The sequence below is a fragment of the Hypomesus nipponensis genome, chromosome 18, assembly GCF_054491055.1.
Source record: "Hypomesus nipponensis isolate SF chromosome 18, ASM5449105v1, whole genome shotgun sequence".
Lineage (NCBI taxonomy): Eukaryota > Metazoa > Chordata > Actinopteri > Osmeriformes > Osmeridae > Hypomesus > Hypomesus nipponensis.
The window spans coordinates 11,018,297-11,042,529 of record NC_140378.1 but is presented as its reverse complement, the minus strand read 5'-3'; the positions used below and the strand labels follow the sequence as shown (position 1 = coordinate 11,042,529).

The 24,233-nt window shown below is 44.9% G+C and overlaps 2 protein-coding genes across 4 annotated transcripts; both read left to right on the top strand.

Annotated features, from left to right (window-relative positions):
- The first annotated feature begins 116 nt into the window (after positions 1–116).
- Positions 117–19,881, top strand: LOC146252073 (uncharacterized). 2 transcript variants are annotated; one of them, XM_084680989.1, is made up of 16 exons: positions 117–221; positions 1,076–1,144; positions 1,257–2,262; positions 2,391–2,616; positions 2,721–2,957; positions 3,102–3,276; positions 8,184–8,682; positions 8,960–9,119; positions 9,276–9,392; positions 9,577–9,678; positions 9,809–9,962; positions 10,098–10,785; positions 10,890–11,043; positions 11,178–11,267; positions 11,358–11,553; positions 11,664–19,881. In XM_084680989.1, the coding sequence occupies exons 2-16, from the start codon at positions 1,090–1,092 to the stop codon at positions 19,391–19,393; spliced, it is 11,589 nt and encodes a 3,862-aa protein (XP_084537115.1). In that variant the 5' UTR covers positions 117–221; positions 1,076–1,089; the 3' UTR covers positions 19,394–19,881. The 2 variants fall into 2 exon arrangements, with proteins under 2 accessions (XP_084537115.1, XP_084537114.1); XM_084680988.1 differs by having other exon boundaries at positions 2,370–2,616.
- Positions 19,882–19,942: 61 nt separating this feature from the next.
- On the top strand, positions 19,943–24,211 carry LOC146252072 (transcription factor-like 5 protein). 2 transcript variants are annotated; one of them, XM_084680994.1, is made up of 7 exons: positions 19,943–20,076; positions 20,570–21,232; positions 21,330–21,483; positions 21,569–21,728; positions 21,847–22,057; positions 22,186–22,327; positions 23,110–24,211. In XM_084680994.1, the coding sequence occupies exons 2-7, from the start codon at positions 20,571–20,573 to the stop codon at positions 23,233–23,235; spliced, it is 1,455 nt and encodes a 484-aa protein (XP_084537120.1). In that variant the 5' UTR covers positions 19,943–20,076; position 20,570; the 3' UTR covers positions 23,236–24,211. The 2 variants fall into 2 exon arrangements, with proteins under 2 accessions (XP_084537120.1, XP_084537119.1); XM_084680993.1 differs by having other exon boundaries at positions 19,944–20,076; positions 20,570–21,250.
- The last annotated feature ends 22 nt before the right edge of the window (positions 24,212–24,233 follow it).

Genomic DNA, 24,233 nt, shown 5'->3' with positions numbered 1-24,233 from the left:
CTTCAAACATTAATTACCCAAAAAGAAAGTAATTGTCATCTGATCTCCATCCTGCCACAGTAGGAGTCATATATTGAGTCTCAGATCACTGTAAAGTGGTATCCTTCCGCGCGCTAGGATACACAGCCGGGCATTGCATTCGGCAGTGCCAGAGGAGAAAATGGAAGACAAACTGCGATAGACTTGGGTAAAGCCAATTATCACGAGCGTATAACAAGATTGTAAGTAACTAATGTCTCTTCTATTTTAAACACATCCTATACATTTTGATACATTGCAAATGTATGTAATCGCGCATGGATGTATGTGTATTATGCATTATTTGGCATCCGTTTGTCATGTACCAACTCGCAAAACTAGCTTTGCCTTCCTACTTCTAGCTAGCTAGCTAGCAAGCTAGTATATGATGATGGCTTAGACTATGACCTGGAAGTGTGTATTGTAAAATGTATACCGTTGTATGTTTAGTCTAACACTTTTAATATTTTACGCAATTGGGGACATGCCTGCATTTTAAAGCAAACTAGTGATCAGCTAGTATCCTTCTGTAATCTGGTAAAGCAGCATTAATACATATTTTAAGCGACAAATGTTTTGTTTTCAGTTTGTAGGCTAACCTTCGTTAGCTTGGTTGCCTTTTCTATTGTAGGAGATAGTGATAGCCTTGCTAGCCTTGCGCGTTATGACTAGCAACCAAAAGCAACATTTGTGGTTTGCAAGCTAGAGTAGTGCTATTTTTAAATGTTTAATACGGCCCTTGCCTTCGATTAAACTGTTGAGTGACAAAGCAATTCGCTAATGCTCCCACAAATCATAATACGTAAGGACGTCAGTCGTGTACGCGTTGTGATTCAGGTCTTGCTCTACAGTACTCTTGAGAAATAGTCCCCCTTGTTTTGGAAAACTACAGTAGACAAGTAGTGTTACACTTACTAATACTGTTATTGCTCCTTAGTCTTTCTGTTTGTAGGTGTTCTGTCTGAAAGTTACATGAACAGGCCAGTGTCAATGCAAAAGATTGTGGTATGTGAATGTGGGCTAATGACCACAATACTGTCTCTGTCTTGATATAAAGGCAGGTTGTTCACCATGGATGGAAGTATGGATATTGATCCAAATGATGACGTAACGGCTGGTGATACAGGTAAGCTCTTGTTTCCATCTTAATCATGGTAATGAATTTTCTATTTGCCCTCCAGCCAGATAGAGGTATATACCTGTTTAAACCCTTCCCCTTGTGACCTGTCTGTCTATAGAGGAACATGGTGGTGGTGATGCAGAGGAACCGCTGGAGGTTCAAGGTGCCGACAAGACATCTAGGCCGACACTCATGGAGTTCAAAAAGACTTGGGGTTTCAGACGGTCAACCATTGCCAGGAGGGAATTTATGGATGAGATTGGAGACCCAGAGCCCAGTCCTCCACTTGTGCGACGGACCAGTGGTCGCCAGGCTAGACAACCATCCCAGACGCCCACAGTTACTCCTAAAAGAGGGCAGGGAGGTCCAAGTGTCGTAGCTGATTTGGAGTGGTCAGCTCCATCCTCCCCAGTGGAGGCGGACCCAGACGCAGAGGCGTGCTCTGGTGGGAGCCTCAATCCCAGCTCATGGCAAGACTTTGGTTCTGCTTTCCACACCGCCTTTTCCCTTTTAGGAGAGAAGGACGTGTCCATCGCAGCCCCTGACATTGGTGGGGGTGGGCATGGGGATGATGGGCCTAGTGGGGATTGTGTGCCTAGTAGGGATTTATTGACTCTTTCCAGTACAGAGGTGATTGCAATTTCCTCCAATAAAGAGGATGACAGCGAAGAACTCACACTCAAGGAACTCCAGGAAAAGCTGAAGGCCAAGGGTGGCGGCAGAGGCCGCGCTAAAGGTGGGGCAAGAGGGAGAGGGAGAGGGCGAGGTAGGGGCAGAGGGAGAGGTAGGGGTCGAGGAAGGGGGAGGGCAGAGCCTGAGTCCAGTACTGCCGACGAGGAGGAAGAGGTGATATTTGTAAATCAGGTTGAGCAGCAAGAGAGAGTAAGGAGTCCCGAGAAAGACATAATAAGATTTGAGTCTCAAAGCCCCATTCAGCTATCCAGCTCAGACTCTCCAACTGCCGAGACTGACGTGGAACAGGTGACTGAAGAAAAGCCTAATCAAAGTGATGACGCCCCAGAGCAAGAGGAGGACAGGAACACTGAGTACTCGAGCATATCAGACAGTGAGGGTTATAATCCCAATGCTCTTTACTGCATCTGTCGACAGAAGCACAACAAAAGGTGTGTACACCATCTTCCAATATGTCAAGGGACCAAACCATAACCAAGTCCCTCACCTTTTGACTTATTGCTAAGTCAGTAATGTGATTCCTTGAATTCAACTCTAGGTTCATGATCTGCTGTGACAGTTGTCAGGACTGGTTCCACGGCCAATGTGTTGGCATTACCGAGGCTCGGGGTCGCCAGATGGAAAGGAGCAGGCAGGACTACATCTGTCCTAACTGCAACACCCGTAACCAGAGCCGGTCCCAGACCCACCAGAGCCTGCCTGAAGGTCTGACACTTCCTACTTTGGTACAGGAAAAGGAAGCGGATGTCCAGAATGAGCCAGTCCATGAAGCGCCGACCTTAAAGGTGAGTCAGGAAGTATGTTTAAATACAAACATAGTCGTCATTTAATTGTATGTCTGAGGTGTCAGTATGAGGTGTAGAGGTCTGAGATGTGAGTCTGGTCTCAGGAGGCTATGGTGATTGAGGAGATGACTAAGGTGGAGGCTGAGACAGAGACGGAGAGCTCCCTTTCCTGCTGCATTGGGCCCGGGTGCCCTAAACACGCTTTACCAGAATCAGTCTACTGTAGCACAGACTGCATCGTCCAGCATGCTGCAGCCACCATGAAAACCCTCTCCGATTCCAAGGAGCCCAAATTGAAAGCACGGCCACAGAGGAAAGCAGCTACCAAAGTCATTCCTAAGGTAACTGATGCCCATGAAAAGATTACATACTTTCCTGGATATCCACATTTCTTATAAATGCATCTCAAAGATGCTTTTGTTATTACTATTGCATATTGAGGTTGACGTTGATATTGAAACTAATCTGCAACATCCTAATTGTAGGGTCAGAGGTCTGGACGCATGACTAGGACGTCAGCAGGACAGCCTGATGCAGAAACTGTAGAGGAGAAGGAGGAAGAGGAGGATCAGGAAGAGGCCAAGTCATCCTCATCCTGCGACCCTAAACTCACTCCAGTTCAGGCTACCCCCATAGCATCGTCTATGTTTTACAAGGCGTGTATGTATCACTCACTGCACATACACCCCAGCCACACTGAATTATCCTTGTACACGCTCGGTAGTTGTTTGAACATGAGGCACACCGGATCATTCAGTACTGTCCAGACATGACAAGGGTCAGCAATTGGTAAGCATTTTCACCAAAAAACGGTATGAGCCATCAAGCCTTTAGCAGTAGTTGAAATAGTTCCATCTGAGTGAAGTTATCAGAACTATGATAAAGGAAATGGCACATTAATTTGGTAATTACGGTAATGCAGTACATTTTATGGTAGTACTTAGTGACAGTAGGTTATGAGCTGGATTGTAATAACAAGACGACCACAATAACACACAGCTACCCTGGAGTAGCCTGGAATACCAAGAAATTATGTGAACAGAACACCATCATGGCAGGGAAAACAAGGTAATGCCTTTTAACAATTAATTTGAATGGAAAAGTGAGAAACTTGGGTAGGTCTGTAGACCAGTCCAATTATTCACTGTCCAAAAACTGGTAAAAGTCAGTCATGTCCTGAATGCAAAAGTTAAGGAGTTCAACATTTACAAAACAATGTAAATCTTACAAAAAATGCAGGCTGCACACTTACACAGCCAGTGGGATGAGGGAAGAAGAAAAATGACAACACGGAAGACGATCTCTCCTTATTCCATGATATTTAGCCCACCTGTAGTCCAGGAAGACAACTTCTCTATACCAGGTTACCTCAAATCCCAGGTCACTATCCTCTTTGATATACTGGAATTGCGCTGTCATATGACCACAAGTGTTAACTGAGAGAGCATTAGATTAGCTAGGTATGTAGTTAATTACTTATGGAAATTAAAAAATGTGTAGTGGCTTTTTAGGAAACAGTTTTCAAGGACGTGAAATCACTTTTGTGATGGATAGACATAGACGAGCCATGCTTGTTTTTATTTTTTTCTTCACATGAATCTTCTTTAGACCAGAGACAGCATATTAGTAGTGGTTCTTTAAAATTAATTTATTCCTTTATCAGTGTTATCATATTTACAGCAAGTGGATATTAACATTGCAGCAAGCCACTTTGTAGTTGGTATTTTCAGCTGCATATTTCCTTTCTCTTTATAGATGCTACATCCTGGTCTAGTTTTGTAGTCTTAAAGATTATGTTGCTGCTTGGATTCAAAAGTATCTCCTCAGAAACTGAAGACACAGTTGCCACATTTCGCGAAGTTTACTGGGTTCTCTCTGTGATACAATTTCCACACTTCTCGACACATCATCCACAACTATTCAGTGCTGGTGAGGGATCCTGCACTACATTCACTTTGTACTGGGAAAGTACAGAACAGGGTCACATGGTTGGAACGGCGCTTCCTCACCAAGTCAGAGCTATCTCTCTTTGTATTCCTCCGCTCAGAGAGTAGATAGTTCTTATGCCCACAGATGTCACAGCATTTCACATTTTGGTGCCTACTTTGATAAGTTTAGGTAATCATACACAAGCCTGTTTCTAAGGTGGAAGGTTGTTAAATCATTTCTATTTTAACTAATTCATTCCATACTTTTGGAAGCTCCTATAGTAGTTTATTGAATCAGAAAGGTTACCTAGTAAATAATTTAGAAATGACTTCTTCCATTGAAATTTAAGATAGATTTACACTTACTACTGCAGACATACGTGACAAATTTGTTTTGTATTTATTTATTTCTGAGTGATCTTTATAGTCCATACTTTTGTGACCTTTTGAACACATTTTGGATGGAGCCATGTTTAGGGAAAATGTAGATTGTCCACGGCACTACAACAACAGGATGTCTTGTTGGGCACACTTGATGGGGATCAAGCCCAGTTCCCTGCTCAAGGTACTCTGAAGGCAACATTTAGAGCCTTATGCAGTGTCATTGCAAATGGCAAGTGTCATTTTGTGATTTTTCAAGCCACTGCCTCAGTCCAGTCCCTTCCCAACCACCTCCGTTAAGTTGTGTCCGAAGTTACACAACCTTGAGCTGGTGGGGATCAAATGCCAATGAACATCGTCAGTTTCTGGCAGGGTTTGCTACAAGTGCTATTGGTCTATACTCAGAGCTGTATCCCTGTAATGCTACAACTTGCAGTCCAAGCAACAACTATGTTCATACACACATCGTACATGCATGCATACATACATACATACATGTATTTACAAATGCACACAGACACATATATGATAATGTACATACACAAACACTGTCACTCATGTACACACACTATGTGAGACCTGTTGGATCCAAAGGTGTCATAAGTTGGTAAATGGAGACTGGTGAGATGAGGAGGGATTTTCAGCTGCAGCATGGGGCCGAGGAGAGAAGTGGAAGAATGATGAAGAATGCCGATTGCCCTTAATGAATACCACTCAGGATGCCTACTAACAGTGAATGATACGACAATCAATTAAATCTCTATGAAGAGGAGGACAATGATACAGCTGGTCATTGCCAGTATAGCCAGTGTTCTGCTACACTTAATCATTAGGTTCTATAATTCATGCTCACTGCCATTGCTTTTTTGGAGAGCCTGCTTCATCCTAGAAGACAATAAATAACCACTCAACTGTCCTTTAGTTTGGGTATAGTGTGCAGGTCTTGTTTTCAGTGGAAACCCTACACCACCATGTTTTATAGGTGCAGTGTCTTTCATCATCTTGTCCACAACACAGGCTTTCTGGAGAGCACGTTACAAAGCTTGGTAGCCATTTCTGTTGCCTGAATCCATTTAAGTATTCTCACATTTTTTGAATCAGTATTTTGGAGCAAATACACCAACATCACTTGAAACACAATGCACACTTGCACCAGGTCTGTGCCCCTTTTTTATTTTGTTGTGGTTGAGTTTTTGTTTTTGGCAGTTGTGATTTGACTGCTAAATGGACATCAACTCCTATCCCTATCAATGACTGGTGACTGACATCCTCATACCAGTCATAAACTGAACCAATACCCACCCCATACCTCTTACTGAGGTTACTAACCATAGCAGAACTACTAAGACATTTGCTTTACATAGGACATGCAAGGAGGTCCTGAGACTGCACAGTACTTTAGTTTGAAGTGACCACATTTCTCTTCATCTTTGCAAGGGGTTGGATCTATTTCTGATCAGGAGTTATTGAAGGTTTGAAGGAACATTTGTGTGCTGCGAAGTTTGTCATGTGACACACGTCTGCTACTTGTTAGATGGTCAAATACTTGTGGGAGCCTTTATGCATTATGAAGCACAAGCACCATCTACTGGCCACCTCAATAAATTACAATTTATTTTATCACAGGAATGCAGGCAGTGTAAAGACTAGTCCTAAAACATTAAATGTTGAGATTCAGTTACATTTTTCTCCCAAAACGGGAGTAGAAACGACTGAGTAGAAACACCTCAGATGTATGAGTACCACACAAGCAATGTTGAACTCCAAACAAGACCAGGCAACAGACTCTCAGTCCAGTGCAAGCAGCTCCAGTTGTAGTTGGTGCACACAAACATGAGGCTGTTGAATCTTCAAATGTATTACCAATGCAAATGTAATGGGAATCAAATAATTGCATCAGAGGAAATAACATTCATCACAGTTACAAGGAATGCATATTTCAAAGGGTTTAGTCAGTTCAAAAAAAGATCCTCACAGTGGTCCTTTTTTCCACAAGCTGTAAATATAATGTACAAATTCCTTTCATAGGGCTGAGTGGGTAACAGTCAACAGTCAAGCCCAATCATCACAGTCAGACCCCAAAAATCATACTATTAGTCTAAGAGTAATGCAGAGCCACCTAAGCTATCACAAGAGCCACTACAGCTGCATTGGATTGACTAAATACTGTCCCTCTCTGCCACGGATCCCATCTGAGACGAAGCACCCATGTGACCTGGGTTTGGAACACAGGTGTCATGCTAATCTCATCCACTACCGTCTCTCACAAGATAGTATTATGGTTTGACTATACAAACGTGAATATTAGGGGAAACACACGAGGATGGCGATAAGTGTCACACTGACAAAATATGATCCACTGCAGTTCACCACCGTCTGCATTAAATGTTGTGTGAAAGGTAGTTAACCATCTCTTGGGATGCAGTATTGCAAAGCTTGAGATGGAGTCTCAAGCATACTGTCAACTTCCTCTTATTAAGATCAACACAAGTCACGTTATTGAGATATCTTCAACAATTTAGGAGTATTGTTGAAATAATTCCAGTTCAAATGCATTTTTACTTCCATTTGCATGTGTTCACTTGTTAAAGGAACCAGTCAGTTATGTGAATCCAGGCCATCCTGATCTTAGTGTTCTAGTTTTAAAGGCCATATAGATAAATGTGTCTGCAGGAACAGAATACTCCTCAAGTTACTATGCCACAATTACCCACACTATTCGCTAAAGCATCACACCATGTTGCTGAAGTTTCATACCATTTTGTGAACCAGAGGACATCTGCCAGTTTGCTCTTTCAGACCAACTGAAAAATACATATTTTCTTATTTTTGTATTTTTATCTGACTACCCAAATATTTTAAGGACTTCATTACCATACCAGAATGTCTCAGTTGCAAACCTAATGACAACATTACTCCTGAGTTACACATTAGGGAACACAGGAGTTTCTTGACAGACACAAGTCCCACCATGGGATTGATGATCTCTTGACACCAGTCCCTGCTCTGCTACTCCAATGTTGAAATTGGTTGTAGCTATATACATATTTAAACAGGTCAGGTACATTACACAAGATGAAAAAAATATTACTCAAGCAATACCTCTCAGATAACAGATGTGAAAAAAGTAGCTTCTGTGTTGAGTCTATACGCAGCTTACATATACCAAATTCTGTATGAATCATTTTATTCACAGATCTCAGGTGTCGTGTGTGTTCAGGACTGACTCAGTTACCCTGTTATTCTATTTCCTGACAGCCAATAAAGACAGTGAGCAGGTAGACGCTGAGAGTGAGCCAGTGCCTCTCCCGAGGCAGTCTCCAGATGCCACTCCCTGCTCTGAGAGCCCCTCTGAGTCCTCACCCCCTCTGGGAGGTGCTCCGGGGAAGACTACAAAACCAGTTAATGGTGACAGTGTATCAAGGAAAGCTGCTGTTGACTCAGCGCTTTCTCCTCAACCCATCCTCTCAAAATCAAGTCTCTCTCCAACTCCAGAGACCCCAGGCACGTCAACATCCAGACATCACGACACCGGTGCCCTAAAGATTAGCAAAACCTCATTCATTATCCCCAAGAAGCAACATGAATCATCCCCCAGCTCGGTACCATATTCACCCTCAGCTGGAAGTTTGTTGGCAGAGACCAGGACTCTGCCTGTGTCCCCGGCACCCATTGCCCCCTCCTCCAGACCCTCACAGCCAAACAACCAGGTCAGGCAGAGCATCCAGCGCTCACTCACCAGCATCTTGTTTAAGAGGTGAGGAATAATTTGTTCTTTTAATTGGATTTTTAGATATTTATAATTTGTCGTTTGGTGGTGTCTTGTCTATGTTCCGGAATGAAGGGTGATGGCTGAAAAGCAGATATTTATCTTCCTTGGTTGATTTTATGATTGGTGATCACATTCATGAGCCATATACAGTATGGGATACAATTTATAAAATCTGTTCATTTTTTGTCACATTCCCTGTCTTTCCTCTGACATACTTTGAACAACATTTGTAGGCTCACAAATTACATTTTAATTCCAAAAGGGTTTGTGACTGTGATGACTTGGAGATGTCTGAAAGTGATGTTGGGAAACTTGTCACAAACATTGAGATGGAGATGTTCGACATATTTCGCAATACAGACAGCAAGTACATGAATAAGTATCGAACAATCATGTTCAACATAAAAGACCCCAAAAACAAGGTTGGTCTATACAGATAAAACTTTAATAGATATTTAAGTTCAGCTGTAATTATCAGTAAAACTATTTTTGATTACAGATCTATATTATGAACTGATGTCTGGTCAGTATACTCATTGTTAGCTTTAGTTATTGGGGTTACCTTTTCCCCTCTTCAGGGCTTGCTGTACCGGGTCATCCGGGGGGAGATCAGCCCCTTCAGGTTGGCCAGGATGAGTCAGAGGGACATGCAGGCCACCAAAGTACCAGAGATCAATACAAAGGTCACAGAAGAGGTACAGAATCACAAGCAAATGTAACAGATGCAAATACATGACAGCACATTCAAATCAGCTCATCTCACATGTCTTTTGAAATACATTTATTTTCCTTCTCTTTATTTGTATTATTATTTTTATCACAATATGTGATTGCTTGGTGTGTCATGCTCTGATTGCCTATTTGCTGTGTGTGTACCAGGACTCTGGTACTAAAGCCCCATGTCTGCAGCTGAAGCCAGAAATGACCAAGATGGAGCTACCCAGTTTGACTGCAGCTCCTTCCAGGACTAATAGGAACATTGTACGAATCTCACCCTGAACTTTGAGTGACTTTTAGCCTACCTAATCACACCATATCACTAGTTATTATAATACAAGATGTGTGATGTGTGTGTGTTTGCTTTTGTTTACTGAACAACATGTTATTGCAGGAACTCAAGAAAACACTTCCTCCTCCCCTCAAGGCCAGGCCAAATCGACCTATTCAGAGCACCTCTGTCCCAGACATTCTCAATTGTATGCTGAAAGACACAACCGCAGAGCACCGAACTCACTTGTTTGACCTCAAGTGCAAAATTTGCACAGGTAAAGTTTATTATTAATAATGTGTTGACAGTTCAGTGAACATGCATCAAAGAAACAAAATGTATACAACCTTAGTGCTATATGTTTATTACAAAGAGAACTTGTTTGAGTGTATGTGTCTGTCCCCTGCTTCAGGTCAGATAACAATTGACGAGGAGGAAGAGCCCGAACAGAAAAAAACAAAGTTTTCTGCCTCTTCATCAAATAGATCATCTGAGTCAAATAGAGACAGGCAGCATTATGGCCAATCCTGGATGTATGGAAGCTCCCAGGAAGGAGCATGGAAGAATCCAACAGGGGGTGACTCTCCCCTCCTTGCCCCTCCTGACTCTCCCATCTTGGATTCCCCAGTCTCCCTTGTTATTGATCCCCGTAGCCGTCCAATCTCTGAAACCCCGGCATGTACTTTCATGGAATCCCCTGCTTCTCCTGTTTTGGACTCACCCGCTTCCCCTTTGCAGGATTCCCCAAGCTCCCCCATCAATGACTCTCCTGCATCCCCAACACAGGACAACCCCATAGTTAAAGCGCCTACCAGAGCCTATACACCAGTAATGATCCCGGCTGTATCTACAGTAACAATCACAAGACGTGACCCCCGAACTGCTGGCAACCGGCCTACTGCCATGGCAACTGTTTCTTCCACCCCAGCTCCACCCACACCAATATCCTATGTCCCTGTACGAGAAACTGTGACCTGGACCAAGCCAGCCCTTCCTTTGCCTCCATCACTACCACCCCAAACTATACCCAAATCCATTTTGATGAAGCCATCTTCTTCAGCAGACGCTAGATTTTATGGTACATCAGGATCATCCTCAAGGTAACTCTTCCAAGTTATATTTAGGTTATCATCCATGATTTTCTTAAGCTTAGTAACTATGTCCAAGTATGTAGGATGATTGTGGTGTTGTTTTTGTCCTGTAGTGCAGTGAACTCTCACTCCCCTCCTGATGGAGAGACTGCTCAGTTCCTGGCCAAACAAGACATTACGTGGAAGGGTTTCCTTAACATGGTCAGCGTTGCCAAATTTGTCACCAAGGGATATCTGGTCTCAGGCTCTTCAGATTGTCTGAAAATGGTAAGTAATCTATTTTGAAGATGTTGATATACTAAATTGTGTTATACTATCCTGACTTTAAATGTTTTTTGAACTTTTATGCATTGTGGAATTTAGTTTAAAGTAGGTACTCATAAGAAATCTATTTTTCCCAGGATCTGCCTGATACCATACAGATTGGCGGACGAATTTCCCCTCAAACTGTGTGGGAGTATGTTGCTAGAGTGAGGACCTCTGTGACAAAGGCAAGCACTCCTGAAATATTTCTCAGTTTTCTTAACTTTCCTACATAGAATGTATTTGTTGATTTCTTCTCTTCGCCTGTTGTTCCACAGGAGCTATGTGTGATCCGTTTCCACCCAGCAACAGAGGAAGAGGAGGTGGCATATGTGTCCCTGTTCTCTTACTTCAGCAGCAGAAAACGTTTTGGTGTTGTGGCCAATAACAGCCGCAGCATTAAGGACTTATATCTGGTTCCACTCAGTGCAAAGGAGATCATCCCCTCCAAACTTCAACCCTTAGATGGGCCAGGTATAATATAAATGGAAAACATTATAATACAGAAAATCTTTTTGTAATGCACATCATTTCGATTTTATTTCCAATCTATGTGTAAGAAATGTTTCTTTGCTGTTTTACAGGGCTTGAGAAGAATCGCCCCAATCTCTTGCTTGGCTTGGCAATTTGCCAGAGACCAAAACGTCCCGCAAACTCTCTGCAAGAGGCTGAAGAAAAGAGACCCAAGATTCACATGTGTAAAGACCCAAAAGATACTGGCCTTCCAAAACCCCCAGTTCTCTATGGCTCTGACAAACTGGAAATGTTCCAGCCCTACGACCCAGAGACCCCTATCTTCACCACCTCTCCTAGCTCCCCTCCCTCAATTGAATCCCCATCAGACTCTTCCTCCTCTGGCTCAATAACAATCCCATCTCTTCTGGCTTCGAACAAAACTCTCCTCACCTCTGCCACACCCCCCGCTTCTGCCTCAGCCCCCATCTCTGCTACCCTCTCTGCAAAGAACCCCCCTAACTCTAGTTCACCTACTGGTACCTCCACTACCGGTACCCATAACAATCCCCTTCAGACTATTCTGTCGACACTGTTTGGAAAAAAAACAAATGACTCTGTGGCTCCAGCTGTGAGCACCTCTCCTGTGGTGCCTATGGCTCCAGCCGTTTCAGCTTTGCCTCTTCCTCCTCCCCCCCCAATTGTAGATCCAATTGTTCAGCAGTATGGACAGAAATCCAAAGTTACAGCAATAGAGGACGAGGAAACTGATTTTGATCGGCCGTATGATCCAGAGGAGGAATATGATCCAGTAAAGGGGTATGGAATGGTTGCACCGGTTAGGATTCAAATGATTCCGAAAAATACCCTTGAGGAGCCCATGGATGATGGGGTGGCTTATGACCCTGAGGATGAGACCATCTTTGAAGTTATGAAAAATCATGTGGTCAATGTAGCAAAAGTCCCTGTCCCAACTCCGACACCAGACACAATTCCAGTCCCGGACCCGACTCCAGCTCCTGTCCCAGCACCTCTGGCCCTCCCTGGGCCTGTCCCGCCCCCTCTGGACCTCCCCCATGTTGGTACTGTGGTTGTGTCAGCTGCAACACTAACTGAGCAACAGCGAATGCTGGAGGAGCTTAATAAACAGATTGAAGAACAGAAGCGTCAGTTGAAGGAGCAAGAGGAAGCGCTTCGCCAGCAGAGAGAAGCAGTAGGCATGTTCATGGCACATTTCTCTGTCTCTGATGCCTTAATGTCTCCTCCTCCTAAATCTGGGACTGCTAACCTAAATCAACCAAATGCCTCAGAGGAGTCCGAAACCAAACATTCTGATGTTTCTAATGATCAGGACAGGGACTCTAGACAGAGCCTGACCATCAAATCTGTGAAAGTAGAAACGTCCATACAACAAGTCACGGTCAAGCAGGAGATTGAAACAGAAACCATAACTGTTTCACATGCAGACATGAATAATGTTGAAAAGTCACTTCAGACTGATCTAAAAATGGAAAAAGATGAGGACAGTAATTCTACAACTGGTGAGATTGAAGACTCTGATGTTGCTTACGACCCAGAGGATGAATCCATATTTGATGAGATAAAAGATGACATTAAAGGAGAGAGGAAAATATTGACACGTGAGTCCTCTGTGTCTAGCTCGTGTCGTGGAGCATCCCGCAGGGACATTTCACCTGGCCTACATCAGCGTGGACTTTCCCATGAGAGAAGACGCAGGGAATCACCAAAAAGGCGAGGTCGTAAACCCAGGGATCACCGTATTAGCCCTCCACACAGACTTTACCGACGTTCACCTGGACGCAATGAGAGGCGGAAGGAGAGACACAGACGGAGTGACAGGGACAGATCAGGTCACAGAGCTCGGGACCACTCTGAACACTCAGGACGTCATCTTCATCGCAAAGACCGCAAGCCGCGGCGGCGCTCCAGCGGCCATCGAAGATCTCCATCTTTAACGAGACAAAAAAATGATTCTGCTTCATTTTCAGCGGGTGGACCAAAGAGGCCCTCTAAGGAATCAGTGGCCCCAGAAATTACCTGCCCAGATGGTTCAGATCCTGGACTGCTCACAGAGTGTAAAAACTCAGCCCAGCCCTTTCTTGATAGGCAGCATGAGGACAAAACCAATGCAGACTGCTCTCAGTCTATGCCTGTAGGATCACAACAAGGACTTTCTGAAAACACAGGCATTCCAATGTCCCATGGTCGTCACCCAGCCCAGCAGCTTGAGGAACAACAACCCAGTCAAAACAAGGTAGAAACACAAATAGGCAGCAAGCATCAAAACAACAGAGGAGGATCCCTTCCAAGGGAATTAATGGGCCAACACAATGTTCAGAGTACATCAGAGAACCAGCAACTCTCTCAAGCTCCTTATAATATTGCTCCAAAACAACAGATTGAGAGATGTCGCAGTATAGAGGCTAAAGGTTTGGACCAGAGGGATGAAAGCATTGGCCTGGATATCAAAGGGGTGAGTCCACTTGCTAGGGGAATGAGAGGGCCTAATAATGAAGGACACCCAACAAGAGGAGATTTGAGATGGTCTGGCATGAGAGAGCAAGACGCCAGCATGAAAAGCACAGACCCAGGGTCTTGCGCAAGAGACCAAGGTGTGAATGAACCTGAAATAAGAATGGCTGGTTTAGAAATAAAAGGCCCAGTTAATAGAGGTTTAGGAGTGATTGGTCCAGGAGCACACTTTGGAGGTCCAGGTCTGAGAAGGGAGAACATTTGCAATGAAAGGACAGATCAAGCGATGCCAGTCTCAGACATGAAATTTGGTCAAATGGGGCCAGCCATGAAGGAGCCACACATAGGAAGCCTGGACCCAGATATGGAATGTCAAGGTTTTAGGAGTTCCGAACTAGATGGCAGAGGCCCATGTCCAAACTTCAGAGGTCCCGGCCCAGACATGAGAGGTCCAGGCCCAGACATGCGAGGCCCTGTCCCTGCCTTCAGAGGCCCAGGCCCAGACTTCAGAGGTCCAGGCCCAGACATGAGAGATCTGGGCCCAGACATGAGAGGTCCGGGCCCAGACATGAGAGGCCCAGACTTCAGAGGTCCAGGCCCAGACATGAGAGGTCCTGGCCCAGACATGAGAGGCCCAGACCCAGACTTCAGAGGTCCAGCCCCAGACTTCAGAGGTACTGGCCCAGACATCAGAGGCCCAGACATGAGAGGTCCAGGCCCAGACATCAGAGGCCCAGACTTCAGAGGTCCAGGCCCAGACTTCAGAGGTCCAGGCCCAGATTTCAGAGGCCCAGGCCCAGACATGAGGGGCCCTGGCCCAGACTTCAGGGGCCCTGGCCCAGACTTCAGAGGCCCTAGCCCAGACTTCAGAGTTCCTGGCCCAGACATGAGAGGCTCAGACTTCAAAGGTCCTGGCCCAGACATCAGAGGCCCAGGCCCAGACTTCAGAGGCCCATGCCCAGACTTCAAAGGTCCTGGCCCAGACATGAGAGGCCCAGGCCCGGACATCAGAGGTCCAGGCCCAGACTTCAGAGGTCCTGGCCCAGACTTCAAAGGTCCTGGACCAGACATGAGAGGCCCAGGCCCGGACATCAGAGGTCCAGGCCCAGACTTCAGAGGTCCTGGCCCAGATATGAGTGGCCCTGGCCCAGACTTCAGAGGTCCATGCCCAGACGTGAGAGGTCCAGGACAAGACTTCAGAAGTCCAGGCTCAGACTTCAGAGGCCCCTGCCTGGACATGAGAGGTCCAGGGCCAGACTTCAGAGGTCCAGGCCCACACTTCAGAGGTACTGGCCCAAACTTCAGAAGTCCAAGCCCAGACATGAGAGGCTCAGGCACAGATATGAGAGGTCCAGCACAAGACTTTAGAGGCCACCATTTTAGGACTTCACAAGATGAGAGGGGACATCTAAGCCCAGACATGATCGGGCCAGGGCAAGGCATGTCAGGCCCAGACATTAGAGGTCCAAAGTCAAATGTCAGGGACTCTGATGCAAATGCACCTGAGCCAAACCTGAGAAGTATAGGCACAAGAGGCGCAGGGCTAGATGAGAGAAATCTAGGGTCAAACATGACAGAGGAAGGGCCAGATATCAGGGAAGCAAGACTTGACATGAGGGATCCAGGACCTGCATTGAGAGGTGGCAGAAGAAGGGTAGTTGTAGAACCTGAAGTGAGGCATCGTATTTCAGACATTAGGAACCCAGGTATGAAAGGTATTTGCCCAGATATGAGGGGTCCAGGGCCAGGCATGCTCGATCCAGATCAGAGAAGTCCAGGCCCAGACACAAGGGTTTCTAACATAGAGGACAGTAGAGATCCAGATCTGAGACGTCCAGGGTCCAACAGAATAGGCTCCAGCCTTAGAGGGGGAAGAACAGGGTCAGCCATAAGGGAGCCACATATAGAACTAGAAAAATATGGACGTGATCCAGGGCCAGATGTTAGAGGGTTAGACATTAGAGGTGAAGATAGAAGTTCTAGGCCAGACTTTAGGAGACAAGGGTCAGACAGAGGTGCAGGACCGAGTATGAGGGGACGGAGGCCAGGTAGAGGGCCTGGATCAGGAATAAGGGGACGAGGGCCAGGCAGGGGTCTAGAAGTAGATAATCGAGATCCATGGTCAGACAGTAGAGATCCTGTTCCAGATAGAGAGATAATGGGTCAAGGATCACATGTAGCAGAAGAAGGGTCAGATATAAGGGGACCAGATATCAGAGGCCTAGGTCTAGATATAAGAAATGATTGGAGAGGTCCAGGTCCAAAAATGAGGGTGCACAACAGAGAGCCAGATATGAAGGGTCCAGAACTTCCTGCTAGAAGTGTATGTATAAAGGGGGGTTTGGGAGATATGAGCGGACAAGAGAGACATCCAGACATACAAGGAAGAAGACCAGACATGAGGGATACATGGGAAGGGCCAGACCCAGACACAAGGGAAGAATGGAGAAGACCAGGCCCAAAGACGAGGGATGAATGGAGAGAGTCAAACCCAGAGGTGACGGATGGAAGGACAGGGTCAGTGGCAGATACAACCAATAAATGGAGTGGTCCAGGTCTGACTGGTCCTGATAATATCAAGGAGAGGAAAGGACCAGAAATTATGGAGGAATGGAGAGGTCCAGGTCCCAGAGGTCCAGACCAATGTGGTAGAGGGTCAGACAGAGGTGAATGGGAAGGACCGGGGAAAGACGTGAGGGATGAATGGAGAAGACCAGGGCCAAACATAAGGGAGGAATGGGGAAGGCTAGGCCCAGATGTCAGCAGTCCTGATATGAGAGGCCTTAGCACGCAAGGTAGGCGAATATCAGATCCAGATATGAGAAGTCTAGAACTCCATGGGGGAGGTCCTGATATGAGGGATGAATGGAGAGGCCCAGGGCCACACACCAGAGGTCCCTGTTTTAAGGAGGAAAAGAGAGAGTCTTGTCCACGGAGTTCAGGGCAAGGTCCCAGAGGGTCAGAGCCATTGCTGTATGATAGAGGTCCTAATTTGAGGGAAGAATGGAGCGCTGAAAACACAAGACAAACAGAAATAGATATTGGAGGTCAACATACTAATGAAAGGAGAGGAACAGTTTGGAGGGATCCTGCAGACTTGAGGAGACATGGGCCAGATTTCAGAGGAGAAAGTAAAGGTCCAGAGCCAGCCATGAAAGGTCCAGAAGTAAGGAAGGACAGGAAAGGATCAGACATCAGAGGCTTAAGACTAAATATGAGAGGCCAGGATATCGGTGATACAGAAATGGCGAGACATGGGCCAGAATTTGGGGGAGAAAGAAGAGGTCCAGAAGTAGATAGAGGTCCTGACAGTGTGGGGCCAGGGCCAGACATAAGGGAGGATAGGAGAGGTCCAAAGTTTAGAGGTCCACGGCCAGACATGGGAGGACCAGACTTTAGAGGCCCTGACACTCGGGAAGATAGGAGAGGTCCAAACTTCAGGAGTTCGGGGCCTGACATGGGAGGACCAGACTGTAGAGGTCCTGACTTGAGAGATGATAGAGGAGGTCCAAACTTCAGGGGTTTGGGGCCTGACATGGGAGGACCAGACTGTAGAGGTCCTGACACTCGGGAAGATAGGAGAGGTCCAAACTTCAGGGGTTCAGGGCCAGACATGGGAGGACCAGACTTTAGAGATCCTGACATGAGGGATGATAGAGGAGGTCCAAACTTCAGGGGTTCGGGGCCTGACATGGGAGGACCAGATTGTAGAGGTCCTGACATGAGGGAAGATAGGAGAGGGCCAAACTTCAGGGGTTCAGGGACAGACATGGGAGGACCAGACTTCAGAGGTCCTGAACCAAGGGAGGATAGGAGAGGTCCAAACTTCAGGGGTCCAAGGCCTGGCATGGGAGGACCAGATTTTAGAGGCCCTGACATGAGGGATGATAGGAAAGGTCCTGATTTTAGAGGCCCAGGGCGAGACATGAGAGGACCAGACTTTAGAGGCCCGGGACCGGACATGAGAGGGACAGATTTTGAGGGGCCGGGTCCAGACAGGAGAGGGCCTGACTTCAGGGGGCCAGGTCCAGACATGAGAGGGCCAGACTTCAGGGGGCCAGGTCCAGACAGGAGAGGGCCTGACTTTAGGGGGCCAGGTCTAGACATGAGAGTGCCAGACTTCAGGGGGCCAGGTCCTGACATGAGAGGGACAGATTTTGAGGGGCCGGGTCCAGACAGGAGAGGGCCTGACTTCAGGGGGCCAGGTCCAGACATGAGAGGGCCAGACTTCAGGGGGCCAGGTCCAGACATGAGAGGGCCAGACTTCAGGGGGCCAGGTCCAGACATGAGAGGGCCAGACTTCAGGGGGCCAGGTCCAGACATGAGAAGGCCAGACTTCAGGAGGCCAGGACCAGACATGATGGAGGATAGAGGAGGTCGGGACTTTGGGGGGCAAGGACCCAATATGAAAAGCTCAGACTTTAGAGGTCCTGGCACAAGGGAGGATACTAGAGGGCCAAACTTAAAATTCTCAGGACCAGATATAAGGGCTCCAGGCTTTAGGGGCAGAGGGACAGATATTAAAGGACAGGATTTTGGGGGCCCAAGGCCAGATTTTAGGGATCCATCCATAAGAAAGGAAATGAGAAGCTCAGATGCAAGCAGACAAGACAAGTGGGAAGAGAGAGTTCAAAATGTTCGGGGTCCCAAAATGTCTGAAGAACTCAGAAAAAACAATTTTACAGCTAATATAAGGCCACGGAGATCACCTTCTCCCGATTTCACCAACCCGAAGTTTCCTTTATCTCATCAAAGGGGTCATTTTGAAAATCAAAAGGGGGGCCATTCTCCTGGATTGCCTGGCCCTAGTGAACCTTATCCCTTACCGTTCAGCAGGTCCAGACGCACATCTCCAGGCCATGTTACAGACAGTGGGGGGAAGCCACGTTTAGGTTTTGACAGTCCACTTAATAAATCAGGAGTTCAACTGCTAAAGCATAAAACACCCTTACTCCCTACACCCACTGAAGCCATTAATCACTTACCACACCACATAGTTAACAACTCATCCGCCCGCTTTTCAGAGGAGCGAGTATTGTCTGAAGAGAATAAAAGAGGGCAAGATGGCATTCATGGGAGGGATTGGAATAGAGGTAGGCAAGTGAGTCTGGAGCGAGAAAGTGATAGAGGAGCTATCCAACAGGAGGGAAGACAGAAAGGCTCATGCAGAGGTAGAGACACAGAAAGGCACAGGGAAGAGGAGACTAAGGCAGACATAGAGAAAGCCAGAGCCACAGATTGGAGAGGGAAAGACACCACTAAAGAAAGTGGAAAGAAACTGAGAGAAGGAGAACAGGATAAAAAAGATGATAATGTTAAATTGACAGATATCCCACAAGACACACCCGACAAGAAGGGGTCCTCATGATTTAGGACTTAACTGCAGGACTTAATGTTTGTAAATATTTTTTTTTTTTTTTGGGGGGGGGGGGAGGTAAATATTATGCAGTGTTAAAGAATGTCATATAGAGATCCTTCTTCTTCAATCAAAATGTTCTAATGCCTGTGTTAATCATTCATAAGGTATTTTTGTGAACTGTTTTGTGAAACATCTGTTGGTCATTAGCCTTCTTCTGTAAGTCGGTTTGAAGGTAACCAGATAGTTGCACTACATATTTCCTGAATGTAATTTTATTATAATTGATTTACCATTTTTCAGTAGGTTATTAGCTCAGATCAATAGTTACTCAAAGTCAAATGTGTACAGTGTACAGGTTTTTTCCCCTTCTAAATGCAAAAACAGCCTAACTGTAATCTGTTTAGAAAGGCCTATTTGTTAAAATTTGTTGAAATTTGTTAAAATGTATGATGTATGGAATGGTATGTTAATAATAAAACATTGGAAAGATTAAGAAATGTATCCTTTTTTAATTCTTTGTTGTGATTAGTTCAGCTCAGTAAAGCAAGGGAGTGAATTGTTTGGTACGTGATTAAGTGACGTCAGTTGCTACCCCAGTGGATTCCTGTTGAGTTGACAGTTGGTGCAGTTAGGAACGAGCCCACAGCCATTTGATCAATTTCATGAGACTGAAGACCAAGTAATCAACCCAGGTAGTTGTCTCGTGTTAAATTACTTGGAAAAGAAGAGCAAAAATAAGTGTCGTAAATGTGTGACTGTATGAGAAAAAAATAAGCAAGGATAACTTTTATAACGTTAGCCATTATTAGCTAGGTACTGTAGGCAAGCATGCAAGATGTTTCGAAAACATCAAGTAGTTAGTTCCTTGTCCAAAATGTTAATTCAGCTGGAAAGATACAATCATCTTGTTAGAAATACCTAAACATTTTCAATTTATTTTTAAGCTGTCATCAAGTAATTTGAACATCAACGTTGCTTCTTACCGAACATTAATGTTAGTTAAGGAAGGCTAGCACTAGCTACTTTTCTAAGTTATGCAGATGCGCGAGGCTTTCCATCAGAGCGGGAAAAATGTAGGATGTGCAGTGTACAAGCTAGTTGCAAGTCAAAATGTTAATCAGCTGCCTCACTTTACAACTGAAAGAACATAAAATCAAATAATTCATGTGTTTCTTTGCTTTTTAGGATGTTAACGTCATTTGCCTGCAAAACAGTGCGTATGTCACCTCAGTCAGCGCAGTACAACTGTGATTCTGTCGGCGTGATTGTGAGCCAGACTGGGTGCGTTACGGAAGACCAAGGCCAAATTTTAAACACTGAGTTAAACTTGATGGAGATGACAGATGTGGAGTACACACATCTTCAACACATCATCCAGACGCACATGGAGTCACAAACATCTGACCCGGACGGATCCGGAGATGCCCGATTTAACTCAACAATTTTTGCTGTGGGCAGCCCTGCTCAACCGACGAATTCAAAGGTTGAAACAGAGTACACTGCCACGTCTTCCCATACTACCCCATCAGATTTTCCGTCAACATTATCTGATGGGCAGTCCATTTTGACTCACTCAGCCAAGCAAGATCAATTTGATGTTCAGGGGATAAAAATGGTTCTTGTCAGTGATGCTGACGGTATATCAGGTGAAAGGACGCCGACATCCTGCGGGGAAGTCCCAGGCTCGGTCTTGGCCAAAGTCAGAAGTGCGGGTGATACAACAGGAGACAGTTGTGTAGAGCCATTTGTCAATGGCGCACCTTTACTGGCCAGGCCTAACCCTCCTGCCCGAGTTCGTTTGGAGAAGAGGTTTAACTGTGGTGAATTCCCCAGACAGCAAGATTCACAGTCAGTAGCTCTTACCAAGTAGGTGTTATTATCTATGTGTACACACTATATGGTACAACCTTTCACTATATTTAATCTGTTTACCCCTGTGTTTCAGTTTTTTGACAATGCTTCAGCATTCCTCAGAAGCACAAGAAGCAGCTATGCATCCTCAAATGCAGAAATGGATGAGATCAGACCGAAGCAATCCCATTGAACTATCGCACACGTATGGAGGGAGCTTCAACCCCATTGCAGGCTTTCGTGGTCAAGTATGAGCAACATTATAAAATCAAAAGTTAATTTGCAAAGAACTCTTAATAAGTATCTTGTGATCAACAAAAGTGTAATTCTCAGGGGTTTGGTAATACTCATGTGCTTGAAACCAACAAGCATCAGGGATTGATTATCCCAAAGAACTTCACATTCAGCTGCCGTCAGGAGAGAATGAATGCAAAAACACCCTGCATCAATAACGCATCCCCAACAGATGAACAGGTGTGGGTGAAAGTAGAAAGTAAGTTAATGCTTCTCTACTATCTCCTGAGTTTAGTTTTTATGCTGATAATATTGCATTTATCTAAACCACATTCCATTATATTTTTTAAATGTTCCCATTCATAATGTTTTTAAAGATGATGGTGCTGCTGTAAGACCTGCACTTCCTGCTAAACGGGCTAAAACCCGTGGCCCTCGGACCCTAAAGGCCACCACCGCCTCTACTGCAGGCTCAGCTGATGTAAGTGGAGCTGCAGGGGCCACAGGAGGAACCAGGAAGAGAGGAGGGGGGCCTGTGGAGAGTAGCCAGCGCAGAGAGAGACACAACAGCAAAGAGAGAGACCGCAGGTAACTATGTTCACAACTTTGTGCTATAACAGCTGCAAGTATCCATCCACCCTTTCTTGACTTTCCTACATGCAGTTCTTCAACAGTAGAAAAAGAGCAGCTGGAACAATTCTCTTACTGATGTCTAGGAGGAGAATTCGCTTTTGCTGTGATGAGCTGAACCTGCTCGCACCGTTCTGTAACCATGAGACTGACAAAGCCACGACCCTGCAGTGGACCACTGCCTTCCTGAAGTACATCAGAGAAGTTTATGGAGATTCCATCAAACAGGTGAGACGAGACACATTTCTTGGTTACCATAGCAGTCAAAAGTTGCTTACATTCATACCTTTGCTTGACTGTTATGCACCAAGTGTCCTGTGTCTAAGATTGGATTAACAAGATAGTATACGCTGAAGCTGGCTTCAATGAAAATAAATGTGCTGCTCGCTCACAGCGTGTTAAGGCGCAGAGTATAGTGTACAGTCATGGCCATAAGTTTTGGCAATGACAAATTTGTTTTGCAAAGTTTGCTGGTTCAGTATTTGAGGAAAACGTTTTCACATGTTTCTATAGAATACTGGAATACAAAAAGGCACATTTCATCTTTTTTTATTTCACCTGGCTAGAACTAGTTCACACTTTCCCCTGTGCCGATGGTATGACTTACTGAAATGATGTTTGCAGTAATTTTATGCCAAGGCCCAGCAAGCTTTGCAAACACAAAATGTATGTCGCTCCCAATACTTTTGGCCACAGCTGTAGTCACTTGGTGAGTTGCACAGCAGCATACTTAAACAGCTAGGTAACTTAACATCACATACAGCTGTTAGCTCATTGGTTGTTCTATGAAGTTTGAGCTTTGTGCTCGGTGGCAGTTTTAAGCGCTGCGCCACATTGTGGGTAGCGATGCCACTGCTCTCCCTATAGGAAAACAAGAGTACAGCCAGCTCAGAGCACTCTTAACTAATCATGTGTGAGTACCTTAGCTCACCTGCTCTTCATTCTTACAGCCAGTTGACTTATTACCCTGAGGCACTAAATCTGTTCTCATGTGGTGCCCTATCCTTCAGGAGTTTCAGAGCACGTTCTGTGGAAAGACTGGCCTCCGTCTGAAGCCCAGCGGTGTCTCCAGTCAGATCTTGGTCCACCAGGAGACAGCAGAGACACATAGCGCCCCACAGGCAGCAGAGCAGTGACCCACCAGCCTACAACCTACAGTTTTTCCATCAGTATTTAACTACTATTCTATTTATTACTAATTTATTTTACCCTCCAGTAACTTTGTTCCATCAGGTATGGCATTGGGATGATATCTGTTCCACAATAACATCAGGTATTGCCAAGGTCACATATGCTTATTATTTGTGTGTTTTGAGGGGTAGGAGGATGTAATGCAGGTGTGATTTTTTTTTTGTCATGACTCATTGTCCTATCTCTTTGACAGGACAAGTAGGGCACCATTAGTACACAGTATTTGGCCACCAGTTTTCATTTTTATTATTAATTCACTAGCCATTTGTTAATCATTTCCTGTTAAAAGAGTTATTGAATTTGAGTTTTGTCTTCAAATACATTAATGACAAGGATGTAATTTGAAGGTTTTGGAAGTTTTAGACCATGTATAACATTTAAGCATGGTTGTCTTGGATCAGGTTACTGTGTGGGAAAGAGACAGAGGTCATTTTTTAAACAGCTTTATATTATTGAATTTTTTTCAGAGCTGCAGTGTTTTGCAAAGCCATACACAGATGGCAGAAGATGAGCTACACACTAATTAGAGTTAAGTTTGTAAATGTAATTCTGTTATATTTGTCATGTCCATCTTTGACATGTGTGATTGTAACGTATATCCTTTGCCCTTTTAAATAATAAGTATAGGTTAGTTGCTTGTATGTGGCAGCCGTAATCCACTTTAAAAGTAATTAGATGAATGCATATTGTTCTCTGTTATTTGAAGTATGCTTCACTAAAATTTTATATAAAATACACTTTTTCGAAAGTGGTAACATGGTTCTATTGTAAGTTTAGTTGTCTGTTTAAACTTGTTCCCGACATTCTTTTTGTAAAATAAACGTGACTGAAATTCTTGTCTTTGGTTAGAGTTTGTTATTTTATTGCATAAAAATTATGTTTATTAACTTCATGTGTAGAAAAGAGTTTTACTGAAAAGTGGCTTTATTTGTTATTTCTTACA